General features: G+C 31.9%; 1 protein-coding gene across 3 annotated transcripts in view; it reads right to left on the bottom strand.

Annotated features, from left to right (window-relative positions):
* Nucleotides 1–9,935: 9,935 nt before the first annotated feature.
* ASZ1 (ankyrin repeat, SAM and basic leucine zipper domain containing 1) overlaps nt 9,936–24,802 on the bottom strand; it is a 55,376-nt gene continuing 40,509 nt past the window's right edge. For all 3 annotated transcript variants that reach the window (XM_079150520.1, XM_079150521.1, XM_079150522.1), the window contains 3 exons: nt 14,921–15,026; nt 13,973–14,086; nt 9,936–10,339 (listed from right to left, as the gene is read on the bottom strand). In XM_079150520.1, coding sequence (XP_079006646.1) covers nt 10,187–10,339; nt 13,973–14,086; nt 14,921–15,026 — 373 coding nt within the window. In that variant the 3' untranslated portion in view covers nt 9,936–10,186. The remainder of the gene's footprint in view (nt 10,340–13,972; nt 14,087–14,920; nt 15,027–24,802) is intronic.

Here is a 24,802-nt window from a genome sequence, read left to right as displayed (position 1 = left end):
GATTTCACATATAGGGAACTTTGCCAGTTTTTCCTTTGTTTACCCTGTTTTTGCAGGAGGATTGTGGGTTGAGATTGAGCCCTACTCCCATACGGAAAGATAAGTAAATCTATGGCCACACTTTATGGAAACTTTAAAAAACAAATCAAAATAAAACAAAAGAACCTCTCAACCACTCTCATGAAACAGTCTTACAAAGTATAGTATTTTTCTTTAAAGTTTTACATCCTTAACACTGATTCTACTGCTTTTCTTAATAGCAAAATTATTTAGGTTTTCTGATTTCATATAAAATATGGGTTTAGCACTTGAACACACTAAATGCTTAGTAATTGTTTAAATGAATTGAAATATCATTATAAGTAAGTTTACCAAAAATTTTTAAATAATGGCAATAGCCAGGCATGGTGACACATACATGAAATCCCAGTGACTTGGAAGGCTAAGGAAGGAGGATTGCAAACTCAAGACTAGCCTCAGCAATTAAGCAAGGCCCTAGCAACTTAGCAAGACCTTGTTTTGAAATAAAAAATAAAAAAGAACTGAAATGTGGTTCAGTGCACCTCTGGGTTCGACCCCTAGTACCAAAAAAACCAACAAAAAACCAACCAACAAACAAAAAAACAACAAAAAACCCCAAAGTAACAACAAAAAAAAAAAAAAACAAGTAAAAAAACTAAAACAAAACAAAACAAAAAAGGGCAATAACCAAATATTAAGAATAACTCTTGTAATACAAAATCTCTGAAGGTACAATCAACAGCAAAACCATTTAGGAGGGGTTCAATTTGTCTAAGCATTAAATTCCCTAATGGTGGTTTGGGGTTGTGGCCCAGTGGTAAAGCATGTGCCTCACACATATGAGGCACTGGTTTCGATTCACAGCACCACATAAAAATAAATAAAGAAAATAAAGGTGTTTTGTCCATCTACAACTAAAAATATTTTTAAACATTCCCTAATGGTTTTGTTTTAATTTCAGAACTCTAATTTGGATTCATTTCCAAGGATGGCATTATTCTGATTCATTTAATTTGAGAGATCTCCTCATGTATAGATGAGGAAACAAAGACCGAGAGAATGTATAAGAATGTATAAGCTAGTGACAATGGGGCTAATAGAACTGAGGATACTTTCTGCTCCATCTCACTGTCAGTTGAAGAGGTAAGGGGCAGAGCAGGGATTGAGAAGGAGGGGCAGCATTCAACCATAGACATGGACTATTGTCTATTGATTAAAGTGTGAATCCCATTACTATGTATAATTATAATGTACCAATATAAAGACTAAAGTGTTAGAAAGTTACCAGAAAGGAAGAAAATTTATGTAAATGATTATAAAAGATCAGCTGAGAATGAAAGATTTAAAATGCTATCTATTGAGGTAAGTCCTGAGAAGGTGCTATTCTTAAAAATGTCTTTACTCTCCTTCAAAAAATATCATACAGTATTGAAAATTGTTCATTTAAATATAGACAAGATAATCTGAATTTACAGGTAGATAAATATAATAGAGCATTTCTCAACAGTTTAGAATTAGTTTCTCTAGTAACTAATGAATGTGTCATATAAGTCCAGTATAACATTTTTATTGGCACTTGAAATAAATGTATTACTCACTAGTGAATGTGCCAAAAAGAAAATCCCCACCCTATTTCCACCCCCACAGAGCACAAATGATTATTTATTAAGCAGTGACAGAGTAACTTGGAGTGCAAAACAGAAGTCATCATGGTTATCTGGGTTCTTCAAGATTAGCTCTCATAGTGTTAAGATTAAAAAAAGCTTAAGCCCTATAAAAACTTTCATGAAAACAACAACAACCTGAGTTTTGATTTTGATACTTGAAATTGTGACTGGCTTCATTTTTGAGTTTTCCAACATTTAAGTATCTTGTTTCCTGCATTTAATAAATTCACTTAAAATTTAGATGTTAGTTGAAATACCTTCCATAGGAAAGCTTTCAGAACTGAGATATAGCTTTATTATCCATCATTTATCTAGGCCTAATATATCATGTCTAAACTTAGGTGGTCTTTTTCTTTTGCTTCCAAAAAACTAAAGTGCCCTTAGAATTTTCAACATACTATTATATGAACCTAAAGCTTATATAAGAAATACTTAGTTAAATATTTCCAGTTTTTTTTTTAATTTTTTTTTGGTACTGGGAATTGAACAAGGGGAATGTAACCATTTAGTCACAGCCCAGCCCTTTTTTATATTTTTATTTATAGACAGGGTCTTGCTGAATTGCTTAGGGCCTCACTAAGATGCTGAGGCTGGTTTTGAACTCACAAACCTCCTTCCTCAACCTCCTGAGCTGCTGGGATTACAGGCATGTGCCACATCACCCGGCATGTTTCTGGCTTTAAAAAAAGCATATGCCACAGTGTTCTGGATCCAGCACTATATTAAACATAAAGCAGATGCCCAGAAATATTGGTTAAGGGGTTTCACTGTCAAGATGGTGGTATGAGTTCCATGGATGCATTCCCCAGAGAAATAAGAAAAGCTAGAGGAAATCATAAAAATAACCATTTTAAAGTCTTTGGAAAGCATCCTAAGGGCACAGAAAAAATACATAATCATTTATTTAAGAAAACTTACTAAAATTCTGTAAGAACAATGAGACCATAATATTTGTGCCATTATCTACTCCATTCCTCTCCATACTCCCCACCTGGCCAAGTTGGCAGAAGTTCCACTCTGGTGGATATAACCAAGACAGCTCCCATACAAGGGTTGTTACAATGTCTCTACCATCAAAGTCTCTTCCCTTTGTCTCTAAGGTGAAGTGGCTAAATTCTGGTGAATATGCTTAGAAATGAGACTTGAACAACACTATATGCAAAGCACACCTAACACAGCCATAGAAGACTTCATCCAACAAAGGCAGAATATGCATACTTCTAGAGCACGCATGAGACATTCTATAAGATGGAGCATATGCCAGGCCATAAAATGAGCCTCAAAGGATTTTAAAAGACTACAATCATATAGGGCATTTTTGATCCCAAAAAAGTAAAATTCAAAATTAATAACAAAAAGAAATTTGGGGAATTAACAAATGTGGAAATTAAACAACATAATCCTAAAAAAGCAAATGGGTCAAAGAAAAAATCACTAGGGAATTTAGAAAATATCTTCAGTTGATGAAAATGAAAATACGATATAAAAAACTTGTGGGATGCCTCTAGAAAAGTACTTGAAGGGAGATTTATGGTTGCAAAAACTAGTCTTAAAAAGATCAATGACCTCAAATGAAGAATCTAAATTTTTACCTTGAGACATTTGAAAAGGAAGGGCAAACTACACCCAAAGCAAGCAGAAGAGCATGATTGCAGCAGAAATTAAGGAAGTAGTGAATAAAAAAACAAAAGAAAAAAATCAACAAAACAAAAACTTGGTTTTATGAAAAGATCAACAAATAGAGAAACTTAGTCAGATAGGCCCAGAGGGAAAAGAGAGAGAGAGGAATGGAGAAAAGAGGACAGGAGAGAAGAGAGAAAACTATTAAAATCAGAAATGAAAGGGAATGTTACTGTCAACCTATAGAAAAAGAATTGTAAGGGATACTATGTATATTAACAAACTAGGCAATTTAGTTGACATAGAAAAACTCCTAGAAAGACACAAATTACTGAAACTGACTTAAGAGGAACCCAGAAGTTGAAAAAAACATAAAACAAGTAAACACAATGATTAATAACCATAAACTTGCCACAAAGCAAAGCCCAAACCCAGATGGACTAACTGGCAAAGTCCTCCAAATATTTAAACAGGCATCAATATCCATCCTTCACAAACTGTCCCACAAAACAGAAAAGAACATTTCTCTATTTATTCTATGAGGTATTACCCAGGTATTAACACCAGATAAAGACATTGTGAAAACTAGACCAATATTCTCTATGAATATCAGTGGAAAAATCCTCAACAAAATAGTTATGCGTTGCTTAATGATAGGGATACTTTGAGAAATGCACTGTTGGGCAATTTTGTAGCTGTGCAAACAGCGTGTATTTATACAAACTAACACTGCTAAGGCATCACAAGGCAGTATAGTTTTATGGGGCCACAGTCATATATGCAGTCAGTTATTGACTGGGACACTGGTATGAGGTGCTTGACTATATTAGCAAATCATATCCAGAAATATTTAAAAAGGATTAAACACGTGACAAGTGAAGTTTACTCCAGGAATTCAAGATTGGTAACACACCATATCAAGGGAAAAAGGACAAACCTACATGGTGGGAAGAGATATAAAACAGCTCATGGCAAAATTCAACACTCATTCCTGATGAAAACACTCAACAGACTAGAAAGAGTGGGAACTTCCTCAACCTTATTAAGCACATATGAAAAACCCACAGCTAGCACCATACTTGATGGTGAAAGACTGAATGCTTTCCCTCTAAGATCAGGAAAAGATAAGAATGTCTGCTCTTGCTACTTCTATTTAATTTATACTGGAGGTTCTAGGCCAGGGCAATTGGATAAGAAAATATAATGAAAGACATGAAGTTTGGAAATGAAGAAGTAAAATTTTATGTTTATTTGTAGAGAACGTGAGCTTGCACATGGAAAATCCTAAGACATCTGCTAAAAAAACTATTTAAAAGAATACACTCTGCAGGGTCACAGGAATCTATTGCAGCATGTCCCGCGTGGGTGAGGAAAAAGGTTCCTGTCAGAGGGATGGGCTGGCTGTGAACTAATCGCTAAGAAATTTATTTATCATCAAGAAAAACAGGAGTCAGAATTATCTTTAGAATGGGGCTTCAAGGGTTGAGCCACTCATAAGGGTCTGGCTCTAACAATATGTTCTCTTTATTTATAGTGGTACAGATCAAAGGGGGACCGGTAGGAGCTTCTTCATTGAGACACAGGAACTAAGAAAGCCATTTTGTTCTAGCTGGTCACTGGCACGTCCAAGGCCTGCAAATTCCCTTGGTGAACCACACTGCACGGAAACCACATACTGCAGGCAATCTGGAACAATTTCTCATGACTGTCAGTTCCTGAGAGCCAGATTTCCATGTCCCATAGCTCAACCAGCCTAGTTTCATTTGCAGATCGTGGATGGCACCCTGCAGGAATCAACATATACATGAAAAAAGTGATTATATTTTGATAGTCATCAACCAACTGAAAATGAAATTAAAAAGTAGCACATAAAGACATGCTTCAGAATACACTTAAAAGAAGAGCAAAATGTATACTCTGAAAACTCTAGAACACTATTGAGAGAAATTAAAGAACATTTAAAGGATATAGGATCACATATCCTGTGATTTCATTGATGTGAAATGCAGAGAATAGGCAAATCTGTACAGAAAGAAAGTGGATTAGTGGTTCCCCAGGGCTGGGTGGCATGGTGTGGTAGAGGTGGGGGTGAGAGGTAAGTGGTGAGGTGCTTCTTTTTGTAGTAATAAAAATGTTCTAAAATTGTCTTTGGTTATAGTTAGAAAACAAACATATCAAGAGTCATAAATTTTGTCCTCTAATTGGGTGAATAATTTCAAGAAAGTTATTTAGAAAAAAATTAATTAACAATATAAGGTTATTCCAATCAGAATGGCAATTGTCAAGAATATAAGTAACAATATTGGCAAGGATATGGGAAAAGAAGGTTCATTCACGTATTGCTGGTGGGACTGCAAATTGGTGCAACAACCATAAAAAGCTGTATGGAGAGATTCCTTAGAAAACTTGGAATGGAACCACCTTTTATCCAGTTATCCCACCCCTCTGTTTATACCCAAAGAACTTAAAATCAGCATGTTATAGTGATGCAGCCACATCAATGTTTACAGCAGCTTAATTCACAATAGTCAAGCTATGAAACCAACCTAGGTGCCCTTCAACAGATGAATTGACAAAGAAAATGTGGTATGTAGACACACAATGGAATATTACTCATTCACAAAAAAGAATGAAATTATGGTGCTTGCTTGTAAATGGAGAATATGATGCTAAGTAAAGTAAACCAATCCCCAAAAACCAAAGACTGAATGTTCTCTCTGCTTTGTGGATGCTCACCCACAACAAGAGAGGGTGGAGAGGGGAAGAATAGAAGTTCATTGGATTAGACAAAACAGAATGAAGGGAAGGGAGTTGGAAGGGGGAGGGGGAAGATAGTAGAATTAATGGGACATAACTTATTCTTGCATATTGCCAGGGTAACTCCGGAACCACAAGAATAGGATCCTAAATAGAATAAGTTATGCTCCATGTATGTACAATGTCAAAATATACTCTACTGTCATGTATATCTAAAGAGAACCAAAAAAATACATGTATGTGATGAAACATAGATCCATAGCATTTAATATTTTTAAGTATTATAATTCATAAATTCTTATGATGTATCCTTTATTTGTATTTTACAACTTTGCATTTACTATATATCAAAAATGATGAACTTGCTCATTTCAATTCTCTTCTAATACTAGATTTAGTATCCTAAGCAAAATACCTAGGGATATTACTTTTTTTTTTTTTTTTTTGTGGTCCTGGGGATTGAACCCAGGACCTTGTAGCTTGCAAGGCAGGCACTCTACCAACTGAGTTATATCCCAAGCCCAGGATGCTATCCTTGTTAATAGTAGATCTTAAAATGTTTTACATTCCTCTTTAAAACACTTGGTATTTCTTTTCAATAATATCTATATTTTAGAGTGTGATCAAACTATTCTATATACACTTACCATAGTAAATTTCAAATTTATGTATATCCATATTGCACTAATTAAACATATAATAGGGGAAAGATAAGTAAAGGCCAAGGAGAGGAAGGGGGAGGGGAGGGGAAAGAGAACTACTGGGAACTGACCTGGATCAAATTATATTTTATACTTGTATGATTATATAAAAATGAACTCCAATATTATATCTATGATGAAATAATAAAAAAGAAAAATAACACCTGCATTTAAAACTAGTTTTCAAATTTAGGTTGTTGTGCAGATATTTTAAAGTTTTATTTTTTCATAACCTACTTTATTTTTTGCTTTTATTGGTGCATATTGTACCTAGTAGTTGGGGTCATTTTGACATAATCATACAAGCAGGAATTTCATTTACTCCATTTAAGTAACTAGTGCCCCCTCTTTTCCCTTCCCTTCTCCCTATTCCTCTTTTTCTACTCTACTGATCGCCATAACCCCTTTTGTTAACACCCCAGTTTTTAAAAAATCCCTTTGTCTTAGAATTTGATATTGTACATATAGCTAAATTTTTATGCATATACCTAAAACTCCCAGCAAAAAGTGATACAGAATATTTCCAGCATTCTTGCTTCCTATCCTTGTTAATATCTAACTTAAAGACATCTTTATTATGACTTCTACCTCCATAAATAAGATTGACCTATTTTGACCCTATATAAATGGAATAATCATATAATACAAAATTTTGTTTGGCTTTAAAAAAAAAATCTTTAAGATTCACCCATGTTTTTATATGTAGTCAGTTTGCTCTATTTTATCACTATGCAGTAATCCATTGTATAAATATTATTATTTATCCATTCTCTTAAGAATGTTCTGGTGATTAGAACTTTTGGGTTACTAATAAGCTTACTATGAACACTCTTATATGTGTTGTGGATGTGTGCAACTCATTTTTCTAGGGCATATATTTAGGAGTAGTACTGCTGGATCATCAGGAGAATATGTTTAAAACTTTTAGTAGACACCACCAGTTTTCCAAAGTGGCTTTCACTAATTTACAGTTTAACTATCAATGTATGAGTTTTATTCTATATCCCTATTACCTTATCTCCTTGGATTTTAATTTACATTTCTCTGTGGTTAATGCCGCCAACCTCCTGTTGGGCTGAATTTGGGCCATCAGCATGAGGTTGTTGACCTTTGCCTAACCTCCTTTGGCCACTCTTCAGTCTTTCCCAGTTCTTTTTGTCTCCATTCCTATGAATGTTGGTGCCCTCGAGCTCAATTCTGTCTACATTATTCTTTTGGTATATAATTCAGACATCATATTTTGAAGTTATAAATTCCCAATTTTTATCTTCTGCTCTCTCTCCTGAATTTCTAATATATTCTACTGTTTATTCAGATCTCTTCCTTCTCTGCCCTTCTAATTGCTCTGCCTTTGTCAGAGACTTCCTTATCTCAGTAAGTGGCAATTTTATCCTTCTGGTTGTTCACGCCAAAAAAAGTTATCTTTGGTTATTGGTTTTTGCTTGTAAGTAAATTCTACTGGTTCTTTAAAAACCTGTGAACACAACTGACTTCACCATTTCCATTGCTAACTCACTGTAGTAGCCTCCTAACTAGTCCCACAGCTTCCACACTTTGTATCCTTAAACTGTTTTAAAACAGCAGGAGAAAGCCTTTTAAAATATACATCAGATCCTGTTAATTCTCTATTCAAAATCTGCCAATAGTTTTTCAACTCACTTAACTTAAAACTAAGAGGTTCAAATAATCCAGTCTCCTCTTATTTCTGAGGTACACTCTGCTTTAGTCACTTACTTGATTGTAGTCATTCTGGGTTTCTTACAGTTTCTGGAGCATTTAAGTGTAGTGATATTTGTGCCTCAGTTTTTGTTCTTGAATGGATTATCCAGATGTCTGTATGGCTTACTCTGTAATCTTTTTTAAAAATATTTTGTTATTTGTCAATGGACCCTTATTTTATTTATTTATTTATATGTGGTGCTGAGAATTGAACCCAGTGCCTCACACATGCTAACAAGTGCTCTCCCACTGAGCTACAACCCCAGTCCTTGCTCTGTAATCTTTTGTTTTTCAAAAGACCTGAAGTTTGTGAGGTCTTTCCTCATTGCTATCTAAAATACTACCTTCATCCCGCACTTTCCTCTTTTACCTTGTATAATTTTTATAAAAGCACTTATGGTATCTTATAATTGTTTATTTCTATTAAAATGTAAGTTTATCAAGGGCAGGGATCATTGATTTCCTAATATCGAAAAAATGGATGGCACATGGGAAGTGCTTGGTAAATGTTTGAATGAATGAATGAGCATGGGATTTGAAATTAAACAGTATAAATTGAACTCCCAGCTTGTATTATTAGTGGTGTGAACTTCAACAATTTACTTCAACAGCATCTCTAAGACTCAATTTCTGTAAAATAGAATATATTTCTCATGACACTATCCTATGAAGTAAATAAAATGTTTATGAAGACTTATAATAGACTAGACTTTCAAATATTGATTTATTCATCTCTCCCCTTCCCAAGAAAATCCCAGATAGTTCTTTAGAGTACCATCAGTTTACTTTTGAGCAATACAATTGCCACATTTTCAAAACAAAGTCTTTCCCTTTGCTTGATGTTTACTTCTCAAGCAATTTTAGATAACTGCACCTGTTTAAGTGTGGCACTAAGTTAACCAAGATTTAAATACCATATTGCCTGCTAAACTGGGACTTTCCTTTTATTAACTTCACTTAAAAAAATCTGAAGATCAATATTTTGATTATGATAAAATAAATCTTGTTATTTCAGATATGAGAAAATATATGCCAAATCCCACTTTCATAATATCCCTCAGAATGTTATACCTAGTTTCTGTTGTATTTCAGAAATACTTTACATTAAATATTCTAATGTACTTTTTGTGCTTTTCACAACTATTCCAATTTTCTGCTTTTGTACTTTGCATTTGAAATATTTTTCTATATACTTAATACATGATTAAAAACTTTTACATATTGTCTTCAACTTTTACATTTTCTGAAATGCTTTCAAAAACCAATAATTTCCTAAAAATATAACTCAAAAATATCAGTAATAAATTCCTTATTATGCAGTAATAGAAGGGGTAAATAGGGACTAAAGTAAAGTTACTGACTTATGAACTCTACAAATTCTCTAAGGTTATGACAAATGAACACACTAAAATATAAAAATATTAGATGAAATTTTATTTTGAATGTGATTTAGTTGTATGTTCAAACTAAAGAATTATGTATAATTTATTGCTTGATCAAAATCAACAAAAATATAAACTATATTTACAACTCAAATTGACAAATTACTTTCTAAAGAAAAACTTTCTGCTTTATATTATCCTAATTTTCTTATGGAGTATAGGCAAAGAATGAAGTGATGTTGTATCACGGATGGTTATTAAAAGCAATGAGAATAGTTTGAATAAGAGGCACATACATAATTTAAAACAAATATTAGGGTTATTTTCTCTGAAAAGTTAGCTTGCAAATGAAAATGATCAGCCCAAATCCGCATATTGTAATAGCTGTCCTCTTCAAAATTCTACTCTTCCATGTAGATACTTCTTCCATTAATGGTATATGAGTTGGATCATTTTCCCGTTCATTTTGCAGCTAATATTTAGAATGGAAAAATGGAAAGAGTTAATATCAATAAACTGAAAATAAAACATCTTTTGATCTGAAAAATAGATGTATATTAATTCACTTGATTTAGAGGGTGGCAGCTCAAGATTTGAATGAAGATTTAAAGTGAACACATCTTGAAAGACAGTTCTTCACCATCATTCCATTACTGTAAATTATTAGTTTTACATTAAAAATAAATGCTTTCATAGTTATCATATTTTTAAATGGTGTTTTTAAGTCTTGAGATAAAGTTTCTTTGATGTTAACTTAAAGTTTGTATTTTACTTGTAAGGAATACCAATTGATATTTATTTCCTTTCATATTATATATCAATTAATGTCTTAAAAAAGAGTGAACCATTCTTGTAACAAACCTACAATAGATGAAACTGAACAAGAACTGGAAGAAAGGATGTTTATGCTAGAAATTTAATACTTAAATATAATTGCAGAAACACATGTCAACAAAAACTGAAGTGGTCCTTTTACAAATAATGTGCTAAAGAAACCTCATGCAGTGTGGGGGTGGGGAAATAGGGAGACAGGGAGGCAGGGAGGAAGGAGGGAAGGAAGAGAGAAAGGAAAGGAGAAATGGCTGTTGGGGGTGGGTCAGGAGGAAGAGAATAAGCAGAAACCAAAAGATTCTTGAGATAAAAAGAATCAGGCACATTTATAGAGTGATATTTACTAGAAACATCCTGTGCTGGAGTGGTGATATAAATACTTTCAACATCAGCAGGAATAACGACTTCTAAATTCTACAGTGTAAATATTTAATTTAAAAAGCCTGCAAAATTAATTTTAAATTTATAGCAGAAAAACAGACTTCAATGCCAATCTCATTAAGACTGTATTCTTGGTGTAACTTCCAAATGGCTTCATTCAGCAACAGATTCCTTTTTGACACTGATGCTCCATTTACTGAATCCTGAGACAGTCATTCCTTTTATTAACCAATTACTTAGAATGACCCTTTCTGACAGGAGCTGTCAGTGTGTTGGTTTGAAAGAGAGTGATGTGGTGTTAAAGTCTAGCCTTGACCTCTCCCACCCTCTCTCTTTGTTACCTTCATAGATTTATCTGTGATAACTCACATTTCTTTCTTTTTAAAAAATCTCCATCAGTTATTATTGGTAAACTTTGAAATATTGCAAACTTAACAAGCATAATAATATATTCCAAACCTGGAAGCCATAATAATTTCTAAGTTAAATCCCATTATGATAACTAATATAGAAAAATAAAATCTACTAGCTTGCTCAAAAATTAAGATTTTCCTGCCCAAGAAACTGTATTTGATATTACTATAGACTAATAAATGTGTTCTCAAGGCTAGTCCTTATATGGAAATCTATAAATTCTAGATAGAGAAGGTCACAGAAAAAGAAGGCCTTCTGTAGCTAAAGAAAAGATGGAAATTCTCTTGCTAGGTGCAGTGGTGCATGCTTGTAATTCCTGAAGCTTGGAGGCTGAGGCAGGAGGATAGAGAGTTCAAAGCCAGCCTCAGCAATGGCGAGGCACTAAGCAACTCAGTGAGACCCTGTCTCTATATAAAATACAAAATAGGGCTGGGATGTGGCTCAGTGGTTGAGTGTCCCTGAGTTCAATTCCTGGTACCAAATAAATAAATAAAAAGATAAATAAATAAATAAAACAAACAAGATGAAAATTCTCTTTATAGGTACACATTATCAAAATAAAATTGTACCTGATTGTATTATCTATGTTTTAAAGTCAGGAAGTCTCTAAAGCAGTGCTTCTTAACTTCATTCATTTCAGAAAACTCTGGTGCTCTCTTCCAATTTTATCTCAGGATTCCATATATGCACTCCCCACTTATCCATCCCATATTTGTAATTTGAACTGCAGAAACTGGATTAATAACCAACCTTGAAGAAAGTATGTCTTAGGAAATTTCCTATATTAAAAGCTGATGCTTTGGGCTGTTGTGACTTGGTGGCAGAGTGCTCACTTAGCAAATGTGAGACCCTGGGTTTGACCCTCAGCACCACATAAAAATAAATAAATAAAAGTATTGTGTCCATCTACAACACACACACACACACACACACATATATATATATATGTATATAAAAGTTGATGCTTTGCAGGAAGTTTCTGTACACAAATCCTTCCAAATTTTCTTTGGATCCCCATGAAAAATATCATGTTAAGTTAAAAAATTCTTCTAGATAAGTTAGAGGTAGTGAAAATGAATGGTGCTATAATATTTTGTTGTCAGCAAGTTCAGGCCCTTTCTAGCTTGTGCAGAAGAGGTGCCTGACATACAGCAGATGCTCCTACATTAGTTGAATGAATAAAGTCAGAACACAACTTCTAAGATGCCTCTTTCACTAACAAGGAGTTTACTCAGAGAATTATAAAATTTATTGCTCATTCTCCCATTTAAAATATCTTTTTCCCACTATTACTTTGTAGAATTTGCTTCACAACATTTTTATTCTCACTTAAAAAGACACCTTCTAATTAAGCATTATGTTATAGTCTGAATGACAAATTACCTGGGACATGTATAACATTTATTTTGAGGACAATATCTTTTTTGATAAAATATTAGTGAACACGTTGAATGAATTAAAGATTGAAGTTGTAAAATTTAATATATAAACTAATTTTCACATAATATACATCACAAAAGTTTTATAGAAATAAAATTCATTCATTAACTACACATGAAGAACTCAAAAGTGAGTTCCTTGGTTGCCTCTGAGTGTTTTCCTTTACTCTCTTCTCCTTTAACAAAGGTTCCTATTTCAGCAGTTTAGATCTTGGTATACCAATTTTCTTTAAATCACCTGTCCGTAAAACCAAATATATACTTCTATGTGAATATAAAAGCAGAACCAAAAAGCTCTACACTTTAAAAACACAAGTTAAATTATAAATTAATATAGAGTCTGGCCAATAGAAGGAATTTCACAGTCATATTAACAGACCTATATTTCATTTTGGCCATTTTACAACTATATAGTTACATGTAAGTAGTGTATAAATAAAAATTGCTATTTTTAACAATCTAATAATTTGACCTTCATTGATTTCTCAACTGACTGAACATTATTTTTTCTGTTTTTGGTGCAGAGGATTGATCTGAGCATGGGCTCTACCCCTAAGCTACCTCCTGGTCCCTGGTTGTGCACATTATAACAAATACACATACCATAATTTATCAAATTATTGTCCTAATATATGACACTTATGATACACACACTTTTTTAATAAACTACTGTTGAAGATAGAAATATTTTTATAGTCGTTGACACATCTTGCCAGAATGTTTTTGAGAGGTGTGCCACCAGTTTCACTGATAATATCAGTCTGGTGAATGCTAACTAGAAAGACTATCATTGGAATGACACCTTTTCCCTTGCTAATCAAAAAACATGAAAAGGACATTTTTCTTTAGTATGCATTTCTTTAATGACTAACAAAATTTGTTTTCTATGTATATTTCTTCCTTTGGAAACTGTCTTTTCCCACTTATCTAAGTATTCCATTTATTGCTCTTATCAGAACTGCTCCATTGTCTAGCACCTTTTGTTGTAAAACATTTCCCGTAATAATTATCCTCTCTTCTTTCTAATCTTAAATATATACCTTTTGAATTAGGTCTTTTAGTTTGTGGACTTCTTCACTCAAATCTTCAACATTACTAACAAGTTCTTCACAAACTGAAGTAAAATTCCGGGGAGAAGCCCATTCCAGTACTATCTGTTAATATTTTCAAAAGTTACATTTTAAATAATAGAAACAACATTTTCTAACTTTATATGCACAATGGTTACACAAAATTTCTAAACATTAAATTATATAATTGAGGAGGTTTGTTTTTCAGGAAAATCCTGACACCAAAATAAGTCAGTAATTTTATGTAAATAGTAACTGTATACAAATAAGTCAGTAATTTTGTATAAATAGTTAAATCAGCTTGCAAAATATTTCCTAAATATAGGTATATAACATGGATATTAATATAATAGTATTGCGGTGAACAAATCAACTCATGAAGGTTTTATAAAAGAAATGATTCCTGTATTAGTATTATATAAGATCACAGGAAAACAAATGCATATAAAAAATGTTTTACTAAGATAAATAGCTAAAACCTAATCATGTGAAAAAGTCTAAAAAGTAAGTTTGCTTTTGTAGGTCACTTACTTTCTTTCTAAAACTTCCTTCACTAAAACAACTTTATATCAATAATACTTTTTTAATAACACTCAACACTGTTTTATTTCAACTTTCACTTGGGTCACCTGTCACTTTATCTTTTAAACAATTAAATCCCCTTTAAGAACAATGGGAAGTTCAATACATGGATTGGTTTAAGTTTTGGTCTTACTCATTTTCCTTTGTTTGAGGGTGAGAACACAAAATTTTTCAATTAATTAGTATGCAAAAGAATAATATTAAATTAATTTACTTCATTGCATTGAACAACTGATATAATTTTATCAGATCAGTAATTTTATTGAATTATCATGAACTTATTTGTAGTGCTGTTCAGCATTCATACTTTATTTTCACTTAATTCTGGTACAATACCTTATGAGAATTTACAGGTAATTCAGTAATGATATTCTGTACAGCTGTTATTAAATGGCCACATTGTTTGTTTAATTTCAGAAGAAAGTTGAGGAACTCATCACCACTAAAGAAAGGAAACAAACAGAAATCACTCAAGAGCAATTTATTTCCTTCTACTGGGCTAGCTACAAAAACCTAATTATAAAATTAACAGATTCTTTAAAAATAGTTATAGAGTAGGTAATATGTATTAGGAACTGAATTAGGCCTTGAATTATACCAATTAAAAATGAGGAAAAAATAAATTTTCAATCTTAAGTATCTCATATTTCAAGATGAATGCAGACACCCAACTATAACATTTGTTATTTAAAGGGATATACAAAGAAGGAAGATAAAAGAACCAATATTTGAATATCTACTATATGAAAACCCTCTATTAGTTATTTTTACATATATTATTTCTTCCAATCCTTGCCAACAACCACTATTGTCAATACTAGTTTATAACTGAGATATCCATAACTGAGTTATTAAAGGATTTTAAACAAGAAAGTATAAAATCAGGTCTTTGTAGAAGAAAGTTTATTGGGAGAGTGGTATGAATTAAAGGAACACAAAAATGAAAATAGAGTAGCTGGGAGATTAATAGAAAGTTACATCTAAGAGATGATGAAGGGAAGCTTAAACTAAGGATCTGACAGTCTGATTGGAAGGAGGAGGTTGAGTGTAGTTTAAGAAAGTTTTAGGATAATAAACTGAAAAATCTCATGAAAGATTGCATGTAAAATAACAGGAATAATCTAGGATGGTTCTCAGTTATTTGCTTTCCATGAAAGTTGGTACCAAGCAGAGAACTGAATTTGAGGATGGGTGATGAGGAGAATAGGGGATAAAGAGAAAAGACTATGGCATAATAATTAAGATCACAGACTCTTGCATCAAGAGTCAACCTGAGTTTGGAATCAGCTTCCATAGTTACTAGCTTTAAGATCCTGAGCAAGCCTAATCTTGAGCCAAATGTTTCCATATCTCTAGAATGGTGACTACAGAACTTTCAGGAGGACTGCAAGGAGGCAATATGAAGCATTTTGTCTACCAGATAGCTGGCATTCAAGCAGACTTAATTATGCCAATGACTGTAAGGATGATGAGATAAGCAGGTGGCAACCACTAGTAAGCAGTAGATAATGTAGGTCTTACAAGGATATATATCCTGAGGTCTACCGACTCGTAAGGGTAGATACAATTCAGAGGTTCAGTAAGTTCCATGGGAACAAAAAATACATTTTATTTTCACTAACCATTACTTATTTGGGCTAAGAGAAGAAGCTATTGACTAGATTAGTTTCAGTAACAGAAACTAATTTACTGTGAAAAGTACCAAGAAACACAACCTGAGAGATAAGTTAGCCAAGGGTATGAACAGTTAATTCAGAAAAAAGAAACAAAAATTGAAAAGATAATAAATATGGGAATACAAAATACTACATTCTAGCAAAATGACAAGAATTAAGTAGATCATTAACAGCAAGAGTTGACAAGTTCATGAGCTGACCTTTTTGGAGAAGGCTTTAATAGTATCTATTAAAATAAAAATGTACACAAAATCTATGATGACAGGACCAAATGATACTTTTAAATCCAAGCAGAAACTCTTAGATGTAGAATTTTTTCATTTTAGACTATATAAAGTCTATTTTACACCATTTCTAGGAGGAAAGGTTATAAAAAGCAAGCAAGGTCAGCCTTAAATAAAATTAATAGAAAACTTTTCTGTAAGACACCTTACAAGAATGTATATAACATTTTCATTTAGGAAAAGTCTTATCTCTTAGCTTGAAAGAATTAGGTTGGAAAAATTGTTTTATAAAACATAAACTTTTATACATGTCACTTATAATGAAAAGGACCTTATGGTTACTTTCAATAAGCAAATTAAAAATAAAAAATTTATGCTATTTAGCAAAAAAAGTATTTATAAAAGCATTTTAAAAATACATGTAATTTTTTATTCCATTTCCTTTCTGATCTGTACTATAGAAAGGACAGAACGTAAAAGAATATAAGACATTATTTTTACCCAAGCAACAGCACTAATAACTTGTATTTTTGTTTCCATGTGATATTTATTTATACTTACAATTTAGATATTAGTGTTCTTTAAATATGAAAATTTCATCAATTAAAAAGAATACTCAACAAATAATTCATTAATGCCATATATATTAATTCAAGAAAATTATGATCCACTGAGACTAGAAATTCAAAATATCAAGTGATATCAGTTATGTAATTCTAGTAGATGATTTGCAGATACATATGTGGAATATTAATTTATCAGCTCTTATTCTAAAAACAGTATGGAACTCAATAAGGAACTCAGTTCAAATAAGCAAATAATATTAGCAAAATCAGTTTACATTTATTATGTAAAGGAAATATATACCTTTCTTTTGACATAATTTTCAGGGCCACTGAGTACAGACAGCCAAAATATACAAAACGAACTCTTCAGAGACCATTTTTATCATATATTACGTGAATGGTGTTTCCCCATCAGAATCACACACTATATAACTTACACAACTTTGCATGACAGCCTTAATAATTTTGCACCTATTTAAAGAATTCAAAATAAGCAAATGTGACATAGATATGGTTTATTTGATCAAATTAGCGTGAGTGTGTGTGTGTGTGTGTGTGTGTGTGTGTGTGTGTGTTTTAACTAAGCTAACTACAACCAGGCCCATCCCTGTCAGAGGATTACACTTTCTGCCCCTATAACATGAGGCCTGGCCACGTGACTTGCTTTGTCAAATAACATAAGACTGGAAGTAACTATAACTTTTGAACACAAGCTTAAGAAAATCACGTACTGGCCTACTGGTTCTGCTGTTTGATTAGTTTAGTTCTTTTTTCCCTTTGCTTGTATTACTTGTATTTTTGTTTCCACGTGATGTGATAGAGAGTATATCACAGATTGGGACTGTTTCTTTAGACTATACTCGGAATATCAATGTGGAGAGCTACCACAGCTGATCAATAATAACCAAGACATAAACTTCACTGTTAGAACTGACAGAGATTTAGAAGTTATTTGTTATAATATAACATAAGCAGACTAATATAATACTCCATTTTTAAAATCTGAAGTAAAGCATTAAGATAAAACTTAAAATCTGTAATAAAAGCATTATATTTAGGTTCTATGTACTCATAAAATATCTGAAAAAATTTTAAGCATCAATATTTTTATCACCCAAAGATAATTACTGGTATTAATAACTGATAATGACTAGAAAATATTCTATCATAATATTTTCTTATCATATACATTTTATTCCAGCATTTTTCTTATGAATGTACACAAATGACATTATACTTCACATGTTATTTTACATTGTACTTTTTACACTTACCATATTTTCCCATGACACCAAGGTTCAAAATCATCTTGATGGAAAAAATAATTACACTGATGTACTCTAATTCAACCATTTTTTGGATGTTAAGTATTTAGTTTTAATTTTAGAATGTTTATATATTTTTTTATTCTAATTAGTTAGACATGACAGTAGAATGCATTTTGACATATCATACACAAATGGAGTATAATTTCTCATTCTTCTGGTTATACTTGATGTAGAATGATACTGCTTGTACAATCATATGTGTAAATAGTGTCATAATGTTTGATTCATTCTATTAACTTCTCCACCACTGCACCCTCTCCCCTCCCTTCATTTCTTAGAATGTTTATAAACAATAGAGGTGAACAATATGTTACATGTAACATTTTGTATCTATGTAGATTTTTCTTTTTTGAGAAGGAGTTGTTTCTTGATAACCATAATTTTGAGAAACTTGACACATTCAAGTGGATGTCAGGTAGCTCAGAGCTCAAGAGAAAATAATTGACAAAAATTTCAGACATGAATGAAAATTCATTGCTTATGTTCAAAATATCTCAAAGTTGCTGTGGAATGGCTACTAAAATTTTTAAATTGCCCTTTTTATTCTAAAAATCTACTAAAACAGAAAAAAGTAAATGACTTAAGCATATACACTCTTAGAAATTATTTTAACAAATTTTACACATACAGGAAAAAGCATCTTAAAATAAATCAGTAGCTAAATTGTTGAAGTCACATTACCAAGAGATTATAATCAATCAATTCAACTTTTCCTGCTGTTAGTTTTCTTATGACTTAATGACTAATTTCTTCTTTAAAGAATGACTTTGAACAAATGGGAAGTACAACATTTTTCATAACAGCATGTAAACAAAGTCTTTGATTTAATAATAAGGTCAAATTCCTGGAATATATGTCTGCCAGTTTTACTTTTTAAAAAATTCAGCAGTTTTAATAAGTGACCCATTCAGGATTCTGCACATTCTTTAAGTCTACTAAATCCCACAAAGAAAATTCATACTGGCAACCCTGACAGCATACAAATAAATAAATAATATCAGAAAATTTAATTTGCAAGTCAGTTTGTAGAACTTGGCATATTCCTTCGCAGAAACAATAATGAAAAAAAGTAAAGAAAATGAACAAATATATTCAAGGTGTGATGATTTTAAAGTCTTCTCAAATGAAATTCTTCACAATGCATTTAAGGGAAGGGGAAATGTCTATAAAGTAAACTTCATAATAAAGTTTGTAAGAAATCATAAGAAATTTCATAAGAAAGTTTGTAATATAAATTACTCCCTGAAAGATTTCTCCAAATTCTAAAATGGTATGGAAACCCATTTGTTTATAATAATTATAGTGTTAGCTTTAGACAGGCTGCCCTAGTGATAATACTACTACATTTTTAAGTATTAGATTTTACAGAATACTGCAATTCACTGGCTATTAATTTATTCAATAAAATTTATCTGTACAGTTATGTCCCAGGCAAAGAAGAACAAGACTAACATATACATCAAGTTCTTCTGGTCATTCTGATGATATGGCCAGGTATGGAAATACTACTATAAATCATGGTTATTAATAGAAACCACATATCCACTGACATTTCTGGAACTTTTACCTTAAATATACAATCCTCACTTATAACATTATTTCTGGGGAGAAAATGAAAATGGAATATGTTGAAATAATAAATAGTACTTGCCAGTGGGGAAAAATGTTACTATTTTAAAGACTTTTCAAATGAAATTCTTTACAATGTATTTAAGAGAAGGGGAAATGTCTATAAGGTAAACTTCATAATAATTATATTTCTAATTTTAAAAAATTAGAAAATACTACTACCTGGTACTGAAGGTAAGATTAGAGGACTCTGAAGAAGCAGAAAAATGTGAAATTTCTTATAGGGACCTTGTTAGCCACTATATGTTGGTTTGTGGTGGGGCTGGGGGGTTCTGGAGGATTGAACCCAGGGCTTTCTATAGGCTAGACAAGAACTCTACAGTGGAGCTATATAGCTATATCCCCAGGTGTTTTTTTTTTTTTTTTTTTTTTAATTTTACTTTAAGTCAGGGTCTCACAAAGTTACCTAGGTTGGCACTCAACTTGGGATCCTCCTGTCTCTGCCTTCTAGTAGCTGGGATTACAGACATGTACAATTATGCCTAGTTACTTCTAGGCACTTTTAAGAGTTCTAGAGGTAAAAATTTTGTCCTCTGCACAGGCGTTATCCCTATATTTAGTCTCTGCAATAATGGTTATTATTTATATTTTTGGTATTGAAGATTGAATCTAGGGAAGCTCTACCACTGAGCTACATCCCCAGCCCTTTTTATTTTGAGACAGGGTCTCCCTAAGTTGCTTAGGGTCTCACTAAATTGAGAAGGTTGACCTCAAATTTGTGTTTCTCTTGCTTTAGCCTCTGGTAAAAGGGTAATATCACCAGGATAATAATGGTTACTTTTTGACCCAAATGAAACCAAAAGGGAGAAGGGGATGAGAATTTTCCAATTATTAAAATAACAAACAGGAAAAAAAGAGTTAGGAGAAGCATACTTATATAAGCAAAAAGAGACTGGGTAAGATGTAATTAATGTGACCATGTACAATGAGAAGCAGAAGATGAGGGAAAACATATTTGGTATGCAATCTCCAAACAGTGAAGAAAGATACCATAAAATAAGAAAATCTCATAGGTTAATTATCAGGTAATATTGCTAAGTAGGAGAAGCTCAAAATTACTTAGTAGAAGAAAAACAATTATTATGGGTTATTTAGGATTCCAAAATCAAGGTGTTTTAGTATAGGAAATGTCTACATACAAAAATTTTTACAAAAATTACTAAATATACAATCATACTCTAAAGCACAAGAAGCCTATGAGTTTTCTTTTTTTAAAATTTTTTTATTTGTTCTAATTAGTTATACATGGCAGTAGAATGCATTTATGCCTTTTGATAAATCACACATAAATGGAGTATAATTTCTCATTTTTCTGATTGTACATATTGTAGGGTCACATGTGGTGTATATGTTTAATCCTTCTATGGCAAAAACCTCCAGAGGTAAGTGTTATGTATAATGAAACTATTACCTTATTCATTCTGGACATCATGTTTTTATTAATTCGGTCTAAGAGTGCTAGCTTTTCATGGCTAGGCATGTGACACTGTGAAATAAAATTAACAATCCACTAAAACTTTGGTGATTCTTCAGGTATATTTAGTTATATCTAACCTATCCTGCAGTAATAGTTAATTTTGAACTCTTCATTTATCCCTACCAAGTATAATCTTACGAAGTTTGAGAGAATTTGCTTCAACCTGCCAATAGACTATAGAAGAATCCATGTAACAATGTCAACTGACATAGCAAAAGCATTTGATAAAATTCAACAACCATTCATGATAAACAATTTTAGAACAAACAGAACTGAATTTTCTGTCTCATAAAGAGTATTTACAAACATTCCTACATAGCTAAAATCACAGTTAATAGTAAAAAATGGAGTGATTTTCCCCTATGAATGAGAACAAGACAAAAAATGCCCACTATTCACCTCTCTTAGTCAACAAAATACTGGAAGTTCTGTCCACTATAATAAAGCAAGAAAAAGAAAAGGCATATAGATTTGGAAAGGAAGATATTACCCCATTGCTCGGCAGACTACACTATTTGTGTAGAAAATCTCAAAGAACCTAGAAAAAAACTCCTAGATCTGATAAGTAAGTTCAGCACTGCTAAAATATTCACAATCAGAGCAAGGAAATAAATTGCATGTGGAAATAAATAAAAAAGTCAATACCACTACCAATTGCTCTAAAGATAATGAAATGCTTAAATTCTGTACCTAATTTGTTAGATTTATACCTATGCAAAGAAAGTTACAAAATACTGATGAAAAGAAAACCTCAGACTTGTGGCAATATCTATGTTCAAGGATTTACTAGACTTCACATAGTTAAGATGTTAATTTTGTGTAGGATTAGAACAATTACTATAAAAATCTCAGAAAAGTTTTTTGTAGACATAGAATAGCTTAATCTAAAATGTAAATGAAAAGGAAAATGTTCTAGGATAGCCAAGATAATTTTGAGAAAGAATAAAGTGAGAGGAATCATATTCCCTGATGCTAAGACTTACTATATACTATATACTATATATATATACTGTATATAGTGTATATAGTATATTCTATATATAGCATATTCTATATATAGTATACAGAATACTACATATTCCATATACCATATAGAATAATCATGACAGTATGGTAAAAATTGTACATCACTAACTGGAAAATCCATATGAGTTAAATTTATAAGCACTTTGGATTTTTGGATTAGGGATGCTCAATAGGTATAGTCTATGCAAATATTCCTAAATCCAAAAAAATTCAAAAATCCAAAATACTTCTGATCCCAAGTATTTCAGATAAGGGTAGATACTCAATGTATACTTACAGAGGGACAGACACCTGAAGAACCTGGAATAGAGAACCCAGAAGAATCTACACAAATATGTCCAATTAAATTTTAACAAATAATGAAAACCGATTCTGCAGAAGGAAAACCTTTTTAACAAACAGTGCTGGAACAACTGGGCATCAATAGCCCCAAAATGAACTTCAGCCTGCACCATAAAATCACAAAAATGAATTAAAAATATACCATCAACTTAAATATAAAACTAAAACTTCCAGGAAAAAAAAAAAAGAATAGGAAAAAAACTTGGAATCTAATTTCTTAAACTTGACACCAGAAGTATGATTTATAAAAGGGAAATGTGATAAGCTAGCCCTCAAGGTTAAAAGTTTTGCTCTATGAAAGACCCCATTAAGATGAAAAGAAAAATTACAGACTAAAAAAAAAATTAGCACATATCCAACAAGACTTGAATCTAGACAAAAATCAATGTTTAAAAACAATACATGCAACATAAAAGGGGCAAAAGAAAGAGACATTTCACCAGAAAGGATACACAGATGGAAAATAAGACATGAAAAGATGTTCAACACAATTAGCCTTTAGGTAAATGCAAATAAAATCACAATGATTTATCACTACATACCTGTAGAAATGGCTAAAAATAATTAGTGCTTATACCAAATTCTGATGAGTATGCAGGAAGACTGAATTACTAATATATAGTTGGGGGAATACAAGACAATACTGACATTTTGGAAAAAAGTTGACTTGTTAAAAAAAACAAAACAACTAAATATGTAGCTCCCATACATCCTTTAAAATGCCCTCCTGGACATTTTACCCAGAGAAATGAAAACTTACTTTATAAAAGAATCTTATTCATAGCAGCTTAATTTGGAATTATCAGATTCTAAAATCTACTTAAATATCCTTCAATGGGTAAATGATTAAAATATGGTAAATACATACCATGGAATACTACTCGTCCACAAAAAGGAATAAACTATTATACTAATACATGCAAAAACATTGCCTGAACTTAACAATGATCACAAAAAGTCCATTTCAAGAAGACATTTATTGTATGATTCTATTTATATAAGATTTATGAAATGATATCATTGTAAAGATGAAGAACAAATTATTGCTTGCTAGGGGATAAAAATGGGGAAAGGGATGAGCATGGCTATAATAGGGTTGGATGAGGAAGCCCGTGGTATAGGAATATTAGAAGTATTGAGAGTGGCTACATGAAACTACACGTGATATAATTACATAGTTATTTATACACACACCAATGAATGTATGCATAACTGGTAAAATATGAACAAGCTCTGTGGATTGCACCAATGTCAATTTTTGGGTTTCAATATCAGACTACAGCTACATAAGATATTAACTCTGGGTCAAACTGTGTGAAGGATGCAAGGGACCTCCCTGTATATCTCTGAAGTATCATGTGAATCTACAATTATTTTAAAATAAAAAGCTAAAAAACGTTCACTTCTAATTTATTAATAAAATCTAATAGATTTTGGATTATTGATAATCAGTGCTTAACAACTTTATATTATTGGAAATGAAATTTATATCTTGATAATATAATTTCTTATATAATAAAGGCTGAACATATAACTACACTCATATGAGAAATGCTTCCTTATTAAAAAAAAATTACTACTCTGATTTTTTCAGTTTGACATCTAAAATAATTTAAAGAAGAGTAAGAGGGGAGCTAATAGGTCCTCTTGTAGAGTGCTCGAGAAGCATGCGCAGGGACCCGGGTTCTGATCCCCGGCACCTCAGAAAAGACCAAAAAAATAAAATAAAAAAAAAAAAAAAAAAACAAAGAAAGAAGAGTAAGAACTATTCTAGGTAAAGCATGGTATCTCTTATATAGTCTGATTTAACAAGAGGCAATTAAAAAAAAGCATAAATGTTTCAATGTGAGTTAAGAGAACTGCTTTGCTTCTAAGTAAAATAACTATAAAAATTGACTTTATAAAGGGTATCCTGCTTCTGAGCAAAGAATATTCCAAAATATGTTTCCT

Source organism: Sciurus vulgaris (assembly GCF_902686455.1).
Source record: "Sciurus vulgaris genome assembly, chromosome: 8".
Lineage (NCBI taxonomy): Eukaryota > Metazoa > Chordata > Mammalia > Rodentia > Sciuridae > Sciurus > Sciurus vulgaris.
This window is presented reverse-complemented; position numbering and strand designations above follow the sequence as displayed.